An 18,992-nucleotide genomic window follows, 5' to 3' on the forward strand; every position below is an offset into this window, starting at 1 on the left:
GTTGAATTTAGGTGGGTAATATTTTTTGAGGATTTTTGCATCCATGGTAATCATAGACCTTGTCATCTAATGTTTTTTGTTTTGTTTTTGTTTTTGTTTTTGCAGTGTCTTGTTTGATATTGGTATTAGGTAATTCTGGCCATGTAGAATGACTTTGGAAGCATTCTTTTCTCTTCAATCTGTTGAAGAGTTTGAGAAGGATAGGTATTAACAATCTTTAAATACTTTATTGAATTCACTTCTGAAGCCATCTGGTTCTGGAATGTCACTTGGTGGGAGTTTTCTGATTACTGATTTATATCATTTCTAATAATCTGTCCATTCAGATATTCCATTTCTTCTTGATTTGGTTTTAGAAGATTGTATGTTTCTAGGAATTTATCCACTTCTCTAGGTTGTATAATTAGTTAAATATAATTGTTTATTTACAGTAATCTCATAATTGTATGTATTTTTGTGGTATCAGTTGTTACTTTTCCTCTTTTATTTTTTTAAGTGTTGATTTATTTATTTTTGAGAGAGAGACAGAGAGAGAGAGAGAGAGCATGATGAGGAGTGGCAGAGAGAGAAAGAGAGACAGAGGATCCAAACCAGACTCTGTGCTGTCAGCACAGTGTGCAATGTGGGGCTCAGAGTCACAAACCACGAGATCATGACTTGAGCTGAAGTCCGACACTTAACTGACTAAACCACTCAGTTACCCCTTTTATTTTTTATTTTATTTGCACCTTCTCTTTTTCTTGATGAGTCTGACTAAAGGTTTATCAATTTTGTTTATTTTTTCAAAGAATCAGTTCTTTTATTGATGTTTTATTTTTTAAAATTTAGTTTCTATTTCATGTATTCACTGATCTTTATTATTTCCTTCCTTCTACTAACTTTGGGCTTTGTTTGTTCTTATTTTCTAGCTTCTTATAAGGTTAGATTGTTTATTTGAGATTTTTCTTATTTCTTGAGGTAAGCCCATATTGCTATAAATTTTCTAGAGGATCCACTTCTAAGTTCATTCATATGGCTGTTGACCTGAGGCCTCATATCCTTGCTAGCTGTTGGTTAGCAATGTCAGTTCATTGCCTTATCGGCCTCTTTTATAGGGCTGTTTACAACCTAATAGCTAAAGTTCCCAGAGCAAATGATGTGTGTGAGAGAGAATGACTAAGATGGCATCCTTGATGTGTTTTTAACATATTCTAGGAAGTAACATGCCATCACTTATGCTCCATTTTACAGGGCACACAGTTCTGATACAGTGTAGGAAAAAGGCACACAAAGACAAATACCAGGAGCCTAAGATCACTGGGTGCTATGAAGATGGTTAGCTATCACACTTAGTAAAGTTTTGGATTGATAGATTTTGAGAAGTAGAAAATTATATTGATAATTTAAATATTTGAAAATTTGTACTGAAAAATACAACGGAAACTACCCCTCCAATTTTTTTTAAAGAGGTGGTTTTTAACTCCATTAAAATAAATTGGTACATAAGCAAGCAAGGTCAACATAGTACATTATTTGACTTGGGTCCAGTTTTAAATATTTAAATAATTCTATTTATTTAACCAGTTATTGTGAAGTAAGCAAATTTGACAACGATATGAAGTATGAAAGAGCTAAATTTTTATATTAAGTAGTCATTGACTACTAAAACATTTAAATCAAGATATATTATTTCTTAATATTAACATACTATTTAGAGGGGCACCTGAGTGGCTCAGTTGGTTAAGCATCCTACTTCAGCTCAGGTCAGGATCCCATGGTCGTGAATTCGAGTCCTATCTTGGGCTTTGTGCTGACAACTCAGAGCCTGGAGCCTGCTTTTGTTTCTCTGTCTTCTTCTCTCTCTGCCCCTCCCCTGCTCACGTTCTGTCTCTCAAAAGTAAATAAACATTAGAAAAATTAAAAAAACATATTATTTAGATACATCTTTTTTTTTTTTAATTTTAGCACCAGGGAAAGGAGTTCAGTCTCTAAGTCTCCAGAAGTATACAAAGCTGGATCTTCTGGTTAATTAAGTGATTCAGAGTTTCATATGTAGAAAGAGACCTCTGGCAGAAAGGGAAATGATTGTAAGTATCATGAAGCCATAACAAAGGCTTTTTCTCTATTTAATTTTTTAATTTTTGGAGATACTCCAGATGTTTGGAAGGTATGTCTAGAATAGAATAGTGAGGTCTTGTTAACTGTGTGATGTGTCATAAAGGACTCACTCAACTCTGATCCTTGATTTTCTTGTGTGAAAAAATAGCAAAATTCTCACAAGTCATTGGATTTTATGAAATATAATTTGAAGCACCAAGCACATTTTTATGCATAATATTAGATTCCTAAATGTTAAAAAATATGAACCATAATAGCCAATGTTTTTTCAACAAATAAAAAATATGAGGGGTATGGAGCATTGATACAAGTTATGCTCAATTGCATTTTTGGCTATTATTAATTCCTTCCTAGTTACTTAAAGAAATGATGACATAGTGTTAAGTGAACTTTCAAAGCTAAATATCTCTACCATTAATAACTTACAAAGAAAATTATATAATTAGAAATATTTCAATCTGAGTTTTATAAATGATAGAAAAAATAATTTGATGACTTAATTTTAAATCATTACCTGTAATGAGTCTGAATTCTTTTCTGACCTATTTATTCCTACAATTATGTGCTCTCACCTACTTTCAAATGCACATAATAATTTTAGCAAGGTTTAAGCAAAAGTAAAATATTCTTGGGTTACTACCAGAGAGAGACCTAAAGGCTCTTTAGACCTAAAGGCAAAGCTGGCTCTTTAGATTTGTTGTCCTTAGGCCAGAAAATTAACTTTACTTCTTTAAGGAGCACTGAAATGAAGAAGCCCCAAGTATTATATTTATTAAAAGGAGACAGTGCAGCATTGGGGTTCAGAGAGCAAGCTCTGCAATCTCAATTATCAGCCCCCACATATTAGCTGTCAGACCTCAGTTTCCTCATCAGTATAGCAATAGTTCCTGCCTTACAGGGCTGCTGTGAGCATTACATGAGACAGTACATATAAAATGCTTAGCACAGTGCCGATAGACATAAGCATTCAATAAATATTAGCCATTATTCTATATATTGTGAATAAAGTCCATAGAGAAAGTACAGATCTCTAAAGAGCTCAGTATTGGCTTAAAATTTGGCAATATAAAATAGACAAGATACATTAAGTTTGAGGCTTAGAATGTATTGACCTAAAAGCCAACTTTGTTTAGTGAATCTGTGCTCTAAAGATCAGAACAGTTTATACTACCTGGCATTTTAATTGATTAGACTGAATTTGTTTAAGGTACCCCCTCCTTTTTTGATCAATGACTGTATAACATCATGGTATATTATGTGTAAAGCTAATTTTCTTGAAACTTAGGTAGATTATGCATTCAAGGCAGGTTTGTCAATTTGTTGTTCCTTCTAAATTACCATTAACTGGCTACTTAATTATACTTACTTTGTATTTTCTTGAAAGCATTAAAAAAATTCACTTCTAGTCTGATCCAAGCAACCATATGTCCATAGTATGAGTAAAGCACATCCACAGCTGATGTTTAAGCTAATGAAATGAGAAATGTATTACATATCAGCTTTGAATAGTTCATTTATGTTGTTAGAGTGAAAAAGTAGTAGTTTCCATCTGTACTTCAGAAATTAAACATTTGCTTCTGAAAGATTTTATTTTAATTGGAGCTAATATTAGTTTATTAGCAAAAGGCCTCTAGAGGAGTTAAAATGTAATCATGTAGCAATAATGAAAAGGCTATGTTTTATTTTCCTTTAAATACCCTAAATCTTTCTCACATTATCTCACATGGCAGTGAAAACTAGACCTTTCCATGATTTTTTGTTTGTTTTTTTTTAACGTGGCTGGGTTAACTACTGTTTTGAGATGGACACATTGAACATTTCTATTATCACTGAAACTTCTTCGGATAATAATATTCTATAGTGAGATTCCATCACATCACTGTCTCATTTTCAGTGGATGGGATATCAAGGGCAATGAGAGCTAACTCATACCACCACCTTACCTAGGAAAGAAGTCCTGATCCACAGCTTCCATTTATATGGATGTGAATCCCAAAGTACATCTCTAATCCAGATCTTTTTCCTAATTCTAGAACTCTGTATCCAATGGCCTACTGAAAAATTCTGTCTGTATTTTTCATAACACCTCAAATTCATCCTATCTAAACACCCACTAAAAAGTTTTTCTCATCTACCAAACAAATGTACCATAATAATACTTTAACTCTCCCTATCAAAACCTTCAGTCTGTTACTACTGTGTCTACAATAGTGAAGATAGTTTCACTTCTACTTTAAAGTGAGACAGTGAAGTGATGGAATCTCACTATAGAATATTATTATCCGAAGAAGTTTCAGTGATAATAGAAATGTTCAATGTGTCTATCTCAAAACAGTGGTCAACCAGCCACATGTGTCAACAGCACTTGAAATATGATGTGATTGAGGAACTGAATCTACATTTTAGTTAATTTTAATGAATTCAATTTTTAATAGCCACACATGACCAGGTGATACTTTTTATTATACATAAAGAATGGACAGAAGAAAAGCTGGGGTAGATAATCCTGATGTGGTGGTTAAGAAGTAGGGTATTGATAATACATTTTAGTAGGTAAAGGAAAGAGGGGACTAGATAACATTTTAGTGCCCAATATTACTAATATTTCCCTATATCAAGAACATAGCAGGTAGCATTGGAAGAGATGATATTCACTACGTGCAGATAGATATTTGGATGTAGGAAAAATAATATTTATCAATATTTTTACAAGACAAAGTACTTCTTATCTTCTAGGCATAGAATCATTGCTCTAAAAATTAATCTCTTATAATTTTGCATCTTCGCATAGGGCAGAAGCTTCCTCTATATAATATTATAGTAAAGAGTGTAGAGGCTTTCTTTTTTTAAAATTTTAAATGTTTTTATTTATTTCTGAGAGAGACAGTGTGAGCAGGGGAGGGTCAGAGATAGAGGGAGATACAGAATCTGAAGCAGGCTCTAGGCTCTGAGCTAGCTGTCAGCACAGAGCCTGACATGGGCCTCGAACCCACAAACTGTGAGATCATGACCTGAGCTAAAGTCGGACACTTAACCGACTGAGCCACCCAGGCACTCCAAGGCTTTCTTAAAGAATACAGGATAGTAGTTAAGAGGAAGAGGAAGAGTTAGAGTAGACTCTACATACTGGCCTCTGAGTTCAAACCTCTGTTCTGCTGAACTACCCTGGGCAAGATTCTTCACTTTTCGTTGTCTTCACTATTTAACGAAGTTTTAAACTGAGATTAATAAGGATATTTTTTAAAGATCTAAATCATAGCCCACATTTAGAAAAGTGCCTTGAATCCAGGGAGGAGTTAATGAATGTTACTATCGTTAGCCATTAAAGTAAACTTAGAGAAATCTTTGAGAGTATTTTGAAATCTTAATTTTAAAAAAAGGGCAGTCTGTAGATTAATCATGTTAACAGATGTATCATCAGACTCCTTCAATATTGTGTTATTTTGGAAACGTTGTGTATACAAGATTGTCTATTTATTTACATTATGGTGTTTTTATTTTTTTAGCTTTATAGAGATAATTGACATATAAAAATGTATATATTTAAGATGTACAACATGATGTTTTAATATACATATACGTTGTCAAAAGATTATCATGATCAAGATAAATAACATGTCATCACCTCACATGATTACTTTTTTCCCCTTTATGATAGTGAGAATACTTAAGATCTACTTTCAGCAAATTTCAACCATATAAGATAGTAGTATTAACTATAGTTACTATACTGTACTTTGGAACTCCAGAAATTATTTATCCTGGATAATTGAAACTTTGTACCCTTTGGCCAGCATCTCTTCATTTCCCCTACCCCCTAACCATTGGCAACCACCATTCTACTCTTTGCTCCTATGAGTTCAACTTAAATTCTACATATGACTGTGATCATGCTGTAGTTATATCCATACTATTTTCCATAGTGGCTATTTCAATTTGCACTTCACCAACAATGTAAAAGAGTTACCTTTTTCTCTTCCTCCTCACCAACACTTGTTATCTTTTGCTTTTTTGATAATAATCATACTAATACATATGAGGTATATGATTTGCATTTTCTTGATATTTAATGATGTTGAGCACCTTTTCATATACCTGTTGGCCATCTGTATGTGTTCCCTACAAAAATTTTTGTTCACTCTGCTGTTCATTTGTTTATTAGATTATTGTTGTTATTATTATATTTGGGTTGTATAAATTCTTAATATATTTTAGAAATTAACCCCTTATCAGTTGTGTGGATTGCAAATATTTTCTCCCATTCCATAGGTTCTCTTCACTTTGCCAATTGTTTCCTTTCTATGCAGTTTTTTAGTTTAATTCAATCTCCTTGTCTATTTTCACTTTTGTTACCTGTGTTTTAGTGTAATATCCAAAAAACCATTGCCAAGATCAATGCCAATTATGTCAAGTAGTTGTTTTCCAGAGTTCTTCTAGTAATTTTATGGTTTCAAATCTTATGTTTAAGTCTTCACATTGAGTTAATTTTTGTGTACACTGTGAGATAAGGGTTCAATTCCATCTTTTTTGCGTTTGGATACCCAGTTATCCCAGCACCACATACTGAAGAGTGTCCATGCCTCATTATGTGCTCTTGGCACCTTTGTCACAGATCAGTTAAACTGGAGATGCATGGGTCTATTTTTGACCCTCTATTCTGTTTCATTGGTCTATATTTGTTTTTATGCCAGCGGCATACTGTTTTATTTTGATTTAATTATTACCAGGTAAAATTAGTATGTGTTAGTTTCAAGTATACAACATAATAATATTTGTATACACTAAAGAGTCCGGTTACCATTTATCATCATACAATTGGCCTGCACCTTTTGAATACACCCATCATCCCCTTCTCCTCTGATAACCACCAGTCTGTTCTCTGTACCTATTAGTTTTATTTTGCCTTTTTGTTCATGTGTTTTGTTTTTTTTATAGATTCCACATGTAAGTGAAATCATAAAGTATTTGTCCTTTTCTGACTTATTTCACTTAACATAAAAACCTCCAGGCCCATGCCTGTTTTGGGGAATGATAAGGGTTCATTCTTTTTTATGTCTGAGTAATATTCCACTGTGTGTGTGTGTGTGTGTGTGTGTGTGTGTGTGTGCGCGCGCGCGCGCACGTATACACACACATTACCTTTTCTTTATATATTACCTATCAGTGGACAATTAGGTTGCTTTCATATTGTGGCTATTGTAAGTAATACTACAATGAACATAGGTGTACATATATCTTTTTGAATTCGTGTTCTCATTTTCTTTGAGTAAATATTCTCTGCCCATTTTTTTGTATTTGTTAAATTTATTTTTATTTTTTTAAATGCGTATTTACCTTAGGAGAGAGAGAGAGCGCATGCACTAGAGTGAGTGTGGGAGAAGCAGAGAGAGAGGGAGGGAAAGACAGAATCCCAAGTAGGCCCTACACTATCAGCACACAGCCTGACATGGGGCTTAATCTCACAAATGGTGAGATCATGATCTAAGCTGAAAACAAGAGTCAGGTTCTTAATCAGCTAAGTTACGCAGAAGTCTCTTTGCCCATTTTTGAATTATTTTCAAAAATTGTTTTTTGGTGTTGAGTCATATGAGTTCTTTATATTGTCTAGATATTAACCCCTTATTAAATATATCATATGCTAATATTTTCTCTCATTTAGTAGGTTCCATTTTCATTTTAATGATATCCTTTGCTATGCAGAAACTCTTTAATTTTAGTAGTCCTACTTATTTATTTTTTCTTTTGTTGGCTTTGCTATTGAAGTCAGATTCAAAAATTCAATGTGAAGACCACTATCAATGATGTTACTGCCTATGTTTTCCTTTTTTGTAAATATAAATTATTTAATATGTAAATATTAGATAACACACTACTGTACAAGCATTGGGCCAAATAAGTAATAAAATAGTAAATCAAAATGTATCTCAAAACAATAGAAAAATAAAACACAATATTTTCATATCTATGGGATGCAGCAAAAGCAGATATTAGAGTAAAATTTATGCTATAAATGCTTAAGAAAAAAAGTTGAAAATAAACAATGTAACAATATACCATAGGAACTACCAAAAGAAGAAATTTAGCTGAAATTTAGAAGAGGAAGGAAATAACAAAGAAAAGTTAGAAAAAAATAGAGACCAGAATAAAGAATGAAATAACATTGAGAGTGATGACCATTTTTTCAAAAAAAAAAAAAACAAAATTGGCAATGTTTTAACTGCATTAACTAAGAAAGAGAGTGTGTGTGTGAGAGAGACAGAGACAGAGACAGAGACAGAGACAGAGAGACAGAGAGGCAGAGAGAGAGAGAGAGAGGACTCAAAAACCAAAATGAGAAATAACCACAGAAATACATAGTGTAATAGCAGATTACTATAAATAAGTAATTACTAACAAATGAGGTAACTTAGAAAAAAAACCTTCTTCGGTCCTGCCTATGTTTTCCTTAGGGTTTTATGGTTTTAGGTCTTACATTTAAGTCTTTAATGTGTTTTGAGTAAACTTTGTGTATGGTGTAAGAGAGTGGTCTGCTGCTTTCTTTTGCATGTAGCTGTCCAGTTTCCCCAGCATATTTTCCCATGTATATTCTTGGCTTCTTTTCTAGAAATTAATTGACCATATATGCATTAGTTTATTTCTGGACTCTCTTTTCTATTCCATTGATCTATTGTCTGTTTTTATACCAATGCCATACTGTTTTGATAATTATAGCTTTGTAATATAGTTTGAACTCATTGAGTGTGACACTTTCAGATTTGTTCTGTTTTCTCAAGATTAGTTTGGCCATTTAGGGTCTTTTGTGGTTCCATACAAATTTTAGAAATATTTGTTCTAGTTCTGTGAAAAATGCCACTGAAATTTTGATTGGAATTGCACTGTATCTATAGATTGCTTTAGATAGTATGGATATTTTAACAATATTCTTGAAATTCATGAGTTTGGATTATCTTTCCATTTATTTGTGTCATCTTAAATTTCTTTCATCATGTCTTATAGTTTTCAGTGTATTATAAGCCTTTCACCTCTTTGATTAAATTTATCCCTAGGTATTTTATTTTTTTGGTGCTATTATAAATAGTGTTGTTTTCTTAATTTTTCTTTCTTCTAGTTCATTATTAATGTGGAGAAATAGAACAGATTTTTGTGTATTTATTTTGTATCCTGTAGCTTTACTGAATTAATTAGCTTTAACATATTTTTGGTGGAGACTTTAGGGTTTTCTACATATTATAAAAAGTCATCTTCAAAGAGTGACCATTTTAGTTCTTCCTTGCCAATTTGGGAGCCTTTATACCTTATTCTTGTCCGATTGTTTTGGATAGGATTTTGAATAATATGTTGAGTGTAAGTGGTAAGAGTGGGCATCCATGTCTTAATACTGGTCTTAGGGGAAAAGTTTTCAGCTTTTAATCATTGTGTCTAATGTTTACTATGGGTTTTTCATATATGAACTATTTAATATTGATGCATGTTCCATCTATAGCCATTGTGTGGAGGGTTTTATGACAAATTTTGAATTTTATCAAATTCTTTTTGTGTATTATTGGAGATGATCATGATTTTTATTAATGTGATGTGTCCCATAGATATTGGGTTTTTATATTTCTGTTTTATAATCTCAATGCTTTTTTTTAAATTTAAGCTTTGCTTTCTTCATTGATTCCCTGACTGTTCTAGAGGATGTTGTTTAATATCCACATATTTGTGATTTTTCCAGTTTTCTTCTTGTAATTGAGGAAATTCTAGTTTCACATCATGGTGGTAAAAAGTTGATTGATATGATTTCATTCTTCTTAAATTAATTAAAGCCTGTTTTGTGGCCTAGCATGTGATCCATCTTGAAGACTGCTCCATGTGCATGCAAGAAGAATGTATATCTCCTGTGATCGGGTAGAATGTTTGTATATATCTATTAGGTCCATCTGGTCTAATATGCTGTTAATGCTGTTTTATCTATCTATCATCTATCTATCTATCATCTATCTATCATCTATCTATCTATCTATCTATCTATCTATCTATCTATCTATCATCATCTATCTACTTGTTTTCTGGATGATTCTGGATGTCAATATCCATTGACATACGTAGGGTTATTAAAGTCCCCTACTGTTAATGTATTGCTCAAGGTCTCCCTTTAAGTTTGTTAATATTTGCTTTATATATTTAGGAGTTCCTCATTGGTGCAGAAATATTTTCAAATATTATATCCTCTTGATGGATTAGCTTTATGTAACAACCATTTATTTATTATTTTTTGTTTTATATTACAGTTTTTGTTTTGAAGTCCATTTTGACTGATATAAGTATAGTTACACCAGCTTTCCTTTTGTTTCCATTTGCATGGAATACCTTTTTCCTTCCCTTCATTTTCAGTCTGTTTTCCCTTAGATCTGTATTTAGTTTCTTGTGGGTAACATGCAGCTGTATTGTTTTTTCATCCTTTTAGTCACTTTTTTTATTGGAGGATTTATTCCACTAACATTTAAAGTAATTAAGTATGTATTTATTGCCATGTGATTGTTTTCTGGCTGTTTTTGTAGTTCCTCTCTGTTCCTTTCTTCTCTTGCTCTCTTCCCTTGTGGTTTGGTGACTTTCATGTTTTGTTTACATTCCTTAGTCTTTATTTTTAATGTATCTAATATAGGTTTTTGCTCTGTGGTTACCATGAGGTTCACATATAACAAGTTATATATATAAGAATCTATTTTAGGTTGATAGAAACTTAAAGATGAATGCATTTTAAGCCTCTGCAGTTTTACTCCTCCCACCAACAAATTTTATGTTTCTTGATATCATATTTTGCACTTTAAAATTTTGCACCTCCCTTAACTAATTACTGTAGATACAGCTAATTTTACTACTTTTGTCTTTTAAGTTTCATACTGCCTTTATAAATGGTTAATTCACTACTTTTCCTAAATATTCACCTTTATCAGTAAGAGTTGTACTTTCATATGTTTTCTTGTTATTAGTTAACTGACCTTTATTTTCTGCTTCAAGAAGTCCCTTTATTATTTCTTATAATGCCAGCTTAATGATGAACTCTTTTAGCTTTTGACAGTCTGGAAAACTCTTTATCTATCCATCAATTCTGAATGTAAGTTTTTCTGTGTTGATTATTCTTAATTGAAAGCTTTTCCCCTTTGGCGCTTTGAATATATCATGCTATTTCCTTCTGGTCTGCAATGTTTTTGTTAAAATATCAGCTGATAGTCCTATGAGGATTTCCTTATATATAACAAGTTGTTTTTCTCTTGCTGCTTTAAGATTCTCTTTTAATCTTTAATTTCTGACATTTTACTTATAATGTGTTTGGTGTTGGTCCCTTTGGATTTATGTGTTCTTTGGAACACTTTGTGCTTCCTGGACCTGGATATCTCTTTCCTTTTCCAAGATAGGTAAGTCTCCCAACATTATTTCTTCAAATTCAATTTCTGCCTCTTTCTCCCCCTCTCCCTTCTGGGACCCCTGTAATGCAAATAATATTCTGCTTGATGTTGTCCCATAGGTCTCTTTAGCTATCTTTACTTATTTATTTATTTATTTTTTACATTTTGCTGCACCCTTGAGGTGAGTTTCACGTCCCATATTACAGATTATTGATCCATTCTTGTCTTTCTTCTAGTCTGCTTCTGGATTCCTCTAGTATATTCTTTCGGCTCAGTTTTTGTATTCTTTACCTCTGTGACCTCTTTTTGGTACCCACTTATATTTTCTATGTCTTTGTTGAAGTTTTTATTGTGTTCATTCATTCTTCTTTATCTTTAGAAATTTGATGAGGATCACCACTACTTTGAATCCTTTATTATATAGATTATTTATCTCTGTTTCGTCGTTTTTTCTGAGGTTTTGTTTTGTTCTTTTGTTTCAAACATATTCCTCTGTTTCCCCATTTTGTGTTTCCCCCTTTGTGTTTGTTTCTGTGTATTATGTAAAATAGTGACTTCTCTCAGCATTGAAGCAGTAGCTTCATGTAGGAAATCAACCTTGCCTTCACTTTGGTTGTCTGTTGAACTTTTGTGATTGTCTAAGTAACCTGATTTTGTTGTTGTTGTTTTTGACCTATTTATTCTTGATAGGTTCCAGTTTTTGAGAATGTGCGAAGACCTGTCAGTGTACCAAAAAGAGTAATCTCTCTCAGCACCTAGTTTCAGCTGATTGGAAGCCAAATCCTTAGACAGCAGCTTTTAGTGTATGTAATTGTATATAATCCTGTGGGACTACAATTCATCCCTAGCTGACTCCTAGCTGACTTCCACGCTAGGGGATGTGGAGGTGTCCCTTGGTTTACAGTTGTAGTATTTGGAGTTCAGATAAGCATATAAGCTTCTCTCTGGAGGTAACTGTATGCATGGGTGAGGCCAAAGTAGGATGGAAATCCCATGGCTTTAGTGAGACCATGAAAGATGCAAAGGACAGGATATATCTGCAACTTTCGCAATGCTGGAGAAGAGTGCTTGGGTAGGTACACCCTTGGCTTTAGTGAGGCTGTGGTTGTCCATACCCCCTGTGCTAACAAGCTAGAGAGAGAGAACAAATATGGTGTTATTAGCACCTCCAACCCCAGAGAACATATCAAGTTGTTCCTGCACCTCTGGAAGATGTCTTAAAATTAGCAAATAAATCTCCTTCACTTATCATCCAGCACCTCTCATCTCTCTGAAGTAGATCCCAAGTGATGAGGTACCTGATATGGAGCTCAAACTCCTTACTCCTTAGGGAGAAGCTCTGGATCCAAGAAATTTCCTCCTTATTGTGAGGGTTGGATTTTGGGGAGGTTGCATCTCTGCCTGTCCTACCTATCTTTTTATCCATTGTTGTGGAGAGAACTGTTTACCTAGCTATAGTTCTTTTTCAGTGGGATTTATTCCCCCATATAGCTATAGATTTGGTGTATCCATGAGAGAAAGTGAATTCAGGGTCTTCCTACACCACCATTTTGGAACGCCCCCTCCCCCGCCTTTTGATGAATTGGAAAATATCTTTAACAAAAGAAAGCTTATTGTGTTTTTATTATTTCTATGAGATAGAGTTTTTACCTTTAATTAAATTTTCTTATATTTAGCAACTCAAGCTATTTCTTTCTTTAAATATCTTCAGGTTTATAATTCCAATTGTTAACACACCAATTGTTTTTGGTAATTTATTGGGACTTATATTGGATAGGCTGAGAAATGATTATATGCTCTCAGGTTGGGTAGAAACAAAAATGACGTAAAAGAGAAAGATAATCTTTGAAACTATTTCTATGAAATGTATTTTATTATCTTTGATTCCTTTTACTTTTTTAAATGTTTTATTTATTTCTGAGAGAGAGAGAGAGATTGAGAGACAGCGTGAGCAGGGTAGGGTCAGAGAAAGAGGGAGATACACCGTGAGATCATGAGCTGAGCCGAAGTCAGACGCTTAACTGACTGAACCACCCAGGCGCCCCATCCTTTTACTTTTTAGAGAACCAAAATGATCCTGCCAAAATGTTTCGTTTCTTTACATCAAAAAATAATTAAAATTCTATTAATCAAATATTTATTTTAAAATATCTTATATTTTTTATTAAACCTAGAAATCTGAAAATATAAACAGAACAATCTTCTCTTTCTTATTAATTTTAACAGCAATTCCTGAGTTTGTAACACAAGTGAATGTTGCCTTGGAAGCCTTAAGTAAAAACTCTTTGGATGTATTTGATGATGATCAGTTTGTGGACATCTCAAAGAAGATCTATGATACAATTCATGACATCAGATGTTCAGTCATGATGATTCGGGTAAGTTTGCTTTGCTTTTCATTGAATTATTGAAATGCCCTTCACCATCTGGAATGCTTGGAATGATTGCAAGACATATTTTATTTCTATTTCATAATGTCAATGCTGAAATCCATTAGAACTTTAGAAATTTGTATGTATCCCTGAAGTCAAATCTACCGTCACAAACAACACTTTCACTTATGTATTTGGTTATAACTTATGCAAATGAGCACATTTAACTGCTGCGTGTGCAGAAATGATAGGATTCCTTGTGTGCAGAATTCACTGAGGTGTCATATACCATGATCAGGAGCCAAAGAAAAATACATAAAGTAATTTGCTTTCTTTTCTTGAATGGAAAGGAAAGGATCTTTCTCATTACTGTATTGAAATTGTTAGGAAAATGTGTCTGTTTATAACAGGTTGTTTCTATGGTCAGACCCTCTCATACCAGATTATAGACTCAGGCTGTTCTGTAAGAAATCTCACTTGGAGCTGCCAGGAACAGTAAACACTTGAACTGCCCCAATGTAGGAGTTGTCTGTCTTGGGAAATATATGCCATCTTCTTAAGAGTTAAAATGAGCCATTTATTGTGGGCATACTGCATACACAGAGACAAGGATTATTTGGTTTTACTCAAATATTAATATGGAGTATTTTTTAATTCTTATTTTAAAAAAACAGTGGAGATTTTCTGAAAAATGCACATGTAAAGATATGGGGGTATTTTATTTTAGGATAGGTTCGCATGGAGTCAGACCATGAAGTAAGGATTTGTGTTACTATTAGTCTATTTAAGAGAAAATAAGACAGAAAAAATGAGGCAGTGAGGGGAAGTATATCAGCAAGATGTAATTATACATCACTACTGGCAACTAGGGCGCAATCTTGCTGGGGAACTCTGGGTGATAGCATAGAATACACCTCAGAATTATCTTACCTGAGGTGAACAATACCCAGTTTGTCTTCCTATTTATCTGTGGTTAAAGGCTACCTCTCCTCAGAGGTGTTTCTAAAGTCTCTGGCATGGGTCAGGCTCTTGTGCCCCCCCAAAAGTAACCCTTAGGCAGTGTGGCAGGTACTTGCAAAAAGACTCAGTAGGAATGTGAGTGTAATTTGTTAAGTATGAGTATAATTTAATTTGAAAGCCTCTATGTTTAATTGTTAGTGAAAGTATAAATATAGAACTAGAAGTGTTAAAGAGATACGAGCAGAGCACCACCTGTATGACAGTCTCGAATGTCATAGTTAGGTTACACTGAGCATTCCATAAAAATGGAGTTGTTTGGGGATCTTGTAAGGGAAAGGGCCAACAGAAGTTGAAGACGCTGGCAGGACAGATGGATGCTTATGAAAGAAATTCTAAGGGAAAGGCAGAAGCGTCAAAATATAGGATCTAGCATTTCAGAGCATGGCAAAATCTGAAAGCAAGCCAATAATACATATAAGAGAGAAATTTCATATATGTATTTGCAAGCAGCCAAGAAGTATTTGTTCATATGTGATTGGGAATCGTGGCATTGTACCAGTTCTATGTCTGAGTTGCTAAGTACCTTTATCAAATATTTTCTTCTAACAAAGGATTTTAGATCTTAACCATGTAGACTAGTGGACTAGTAGACTGGTAAGAATCCAATGAGAGGGTGGGCAGAACCAAGAAAGGAACACTGAGTGAAGATACATGAGTTTCAGGCAATGGTCTTTCCAGAGTGAAACACCTGTGTTTTCAGTATCCCTGGGTATGTGAGAAGTTTAAACCAATGAAATAACATAGGTGGACCAGAGTGGGAAATGCATTTTTTCCTTTGAAAAAGCTACCTAGGGATGAAAAAAGTTTTTAATTCCTCCCATTTGTATGTTTTAGTATTTAATAATTTCCTTCTTATCAAAATAGCTTACTTATAACAAGTCAAATTACCTTGCCATTATTTCTGTGTATCCCTCATACCCAGCAGTCCTCTGTAGGGCAAGAGAACAATTTATTGGCATTATCTAATAACCTTAGAGGGCTGTAACTTTTCTCTGTAGTCATCTCTTTTTCAAGATACATACTTCAATTTCTTTTAACTTTTCCTCACAGGAATAATTTAGTATTTTGTGTTCTTTACTAGTCCTTATTCAACTTTTGAACAAACTTCTCAAATGAGACTATCAAAAATCATACTCTAGTTAGGGCCTGTTCAAAATCAAATAAAGTGGAAAACTTGTTCATATGTTATTGCTAATAACACTGCCAACTGCTGTGAACTTATTTTTCTCTTCTTAAATATTGTGATTATTGGATAGACAATAATTTCCTTTTATCTTAAAATTTTCCCTGTTATTGCCTATATATTCCTTCTCTGTTTTGGTTTGATATGTTTGCTTGGGTCATAAATCTCATACCAGATTTAAAGTTTATTATATTTCTAAATGATTCTTCATACAATTTATCAGTTGGTTTTAAATTTGGTTATGATTGTACCTAATTAGCCTTAATTAGAAACATGAGATTGTAATCTAAATTCCTTCATCTAGATTACTAATAAAAATATTGAATTATATTGGACCATCCTCTGACTGTAATCTCTGTTATTAGCTCCAGTTAAGCATCATAGTGTTAGGAAACCTTACAATCTGATGTTCCATCCAACTAAGAACATATTGCCAAGTGTGTGGTTTATAAAGATGTTTCCTGAATTTTGAGGTAGATATATTCTTCCTTCAAACACACTTTATGGCCAAAAAATAAAACAGATTAAAAAAACAAAAAAACAAAAAAACAGAGCTGTTGTACTGGAAACCATGAAAGAGAGTCCAGAGGCTCATCTCTGGGCCTCTGTGCCTAGTTCCTTAGGCAACCCCTAGGGAAACTTCTATCCGACTACAAGGATTCTTTGGAGGATGATCCATAAATCTTGGTACTTAACTGCTAATTGGATTATAGGTTGAAAGTAGAAGTCTAACTCAGGTACAATTAAAAAAATCTATAATATTTTTTTTTCATTTGAAGACTATCTCTTTAGCATAGAAGATAATAAAATTGATCTGGTGTAATCTTCTCTTAATAAGGTCAAATTTAATGTTGACCAATATCCTGACCTTAGAACTACAAAGCATTTGATGCTTTCTTCAAAGTAACTAAAGAATGTCAACATTAAGGCAAGTTCAAGGAGGCTATGCTCCTGTGAGTGTTACAAAATCCTGTCCTATGTCTGAATTTTCAGTGTTTTCAGTGCCCTTGAGGCACTAAAATACTAAACAAAACAAAACAAAACAAAACACAAATACAATAAAAAACCAAAATACTAAAAATTTTCAGTGCTTGAAATTTTACAAATGGTTTTAAAAATATGATTACATTTTTCTTTATTTTTTGGTGAATAATTGTGTTAGCAATTGTTCAGATTATTGTTTTAAATGTTTTATTTATTTTTGAGAAAGAGATAGAGACAGCTTCAGCAGGGGAGAGTCAGAGAGAGGGAGGTAAAGAATCTTAAACATGCTGCAGGCTCTGAGCTAGCTGCTCAAACCCACAAACCTGAGATCATGACCTGAGCTGAAGTCGGACACTTAACCGACTGAGCCACCCAGGCGCTCCTGTTCAGATTATTTTTAAAAGTTCTGAAAGAAAATGCTCACATTTAATATTGCTATTTCCACTGGATTCAGTTTGTAAACAAATAATTTATGGAATACCATTCTTAACCTCAGAGAGTAGGGAATATTAAATATTTATTTTTTCTTTGGGGTTTAATATCTATGTTATTTTTACAGTTATTAAGAGTCCATATATTAAGATTAAAACAAGTCACAGATCTCTCTAACCCTCAGTTTCTTCCTTTGTAAAATAAACTTTGTATTAAATCTACTTCAAAATATTATTACGCTGACAAAATGAACTAATAGAAATTAAATACTCAGTAAGTAGTAGTGTCTTATAAAAGTAGCTACTATTGCTATTACCATTGTGAATAATGCTAGTACTACTGAAACTGCTTATTATTTTTTTGATGTCTTGAAGAATGTTATCTATAGAAGTTATAGAAATGTGCCCATGGGCCAACTTGAAGCCAAAGCCCAAAAGTGCCTTAAAAGGTAAAGTTCTAAACAAAGAATTATGTTTTTATTCAATATATTATTTTACATAAGAGGAAACTTATTGTGTATTTTAATTATAGATTATTTAATGCAAACTGTGTTTTTGAACCTATAATACTTTAAGCTGGCATTATAATTCTATATGTTGTTTTTATTAACTTCTTGAAATGTGCAAGAAGGATTCTTGATGGTTCATCTTTTAGGGAAATGTGCTTAACCAGAAGTAGATAAAAATTTTAAAGGAAAACATAATTGAATTGTGAGAAACATGGGTGGCTAGTAGTGAAATAACCTCAAAAAGAGGAAAATTTTCAGCAAAAATTCAGCCTTTGAACAGGCATGCAGAATGTAGGCTTCATATATTTTGTTTGTGAATTTTCAAATGTGAAACATGTAGAAAATACAGAGACACTTTCCAAACCAAATGTGAAGATTTTTAGGACCACCACAGATTTTCTGTGTTAGTTGTCTAACTTCGTATTTCAGAGAATCAGAACAAATGTTGGATATGTCACTTGATTGAAGTTTATTTTTGAAGAAACAAAGGAAAATAAAATCACAAAACCATTTACGTGGCCCAGTTTACATGGAACATTTTTACATGAATATTTTACATAGCTTCTAGAACTGGAACAGAGTTCAATATATAACTTCAGTTTATATAGCCAGAAACACCTTTTTTTTCTGATTCCACTGTACCCTCAGGAATGGATAGATGGCTTTCATTGGAATTATATACAATTTTCCTAATTTAGATTACTTGCACTATCATGATTTCTTTGAATGGCTTCTATCCTTCTCCATAACTTCTTTTTATCTGACCTCAAAAAATTATTTTGTGTTATATGTCATCTGGAGCAAGCTGCTCGTTTTTCGGAAGTCTCACATTCAAACTTTGGGAGGAAAAGACTGATGGTGTCAGTTAGTCACTAACTGGTGGAGAATGTTATCTGGTACAACTAGTATTCTATTGAATTAAGTTCAGAAATGAAGAAATAGTGAAAGGAATAGTGTGTAAAATAAAGATATGTATTCAAGTTTCAATTTTATGTGTTATCATT

General features: G+C 33.1%; 1 protein-coding gene across 1 annotated transcript in view; it reads left to right on the plus strand.

The window, feature by feature from the left end:
• CTNNA3 (catenin alpha 3) overlaps positions 1 to 18,992 on the plus strand; it is a 1,601,461-nt gene that overhangs the window by 1,258,071 nt on the left and 324,398 nt on the right. Inside the window, exon 13 of the mRNA XM_077778723.1 lies at positions 13,716 to 13,867. Coding sequence (XP_077634849.1) covers positions 13,716 to 13,867 — 152 coding nt within the window. The remainder of the gene's footprint in view (positions 1 to 13,715; positions 13,868 to 18,992) is intronic.

This window comes from Crocuta crocuta, unplaced genomic scaffold, assembly GCF_008692635.1.
Source record: "Crocuta crocuta isolate KB4526 unplaced genomic scaffold, BGI_CrCroc_1.0 scaffold167, whole genome shotgun sequence".
NCBI classification, from domain to species: Eukaryota; Metazoa; Chordata; class Mammalia; order Carnivora; family Hyaenidae; genus Crocuta; species Crocuta crocuta.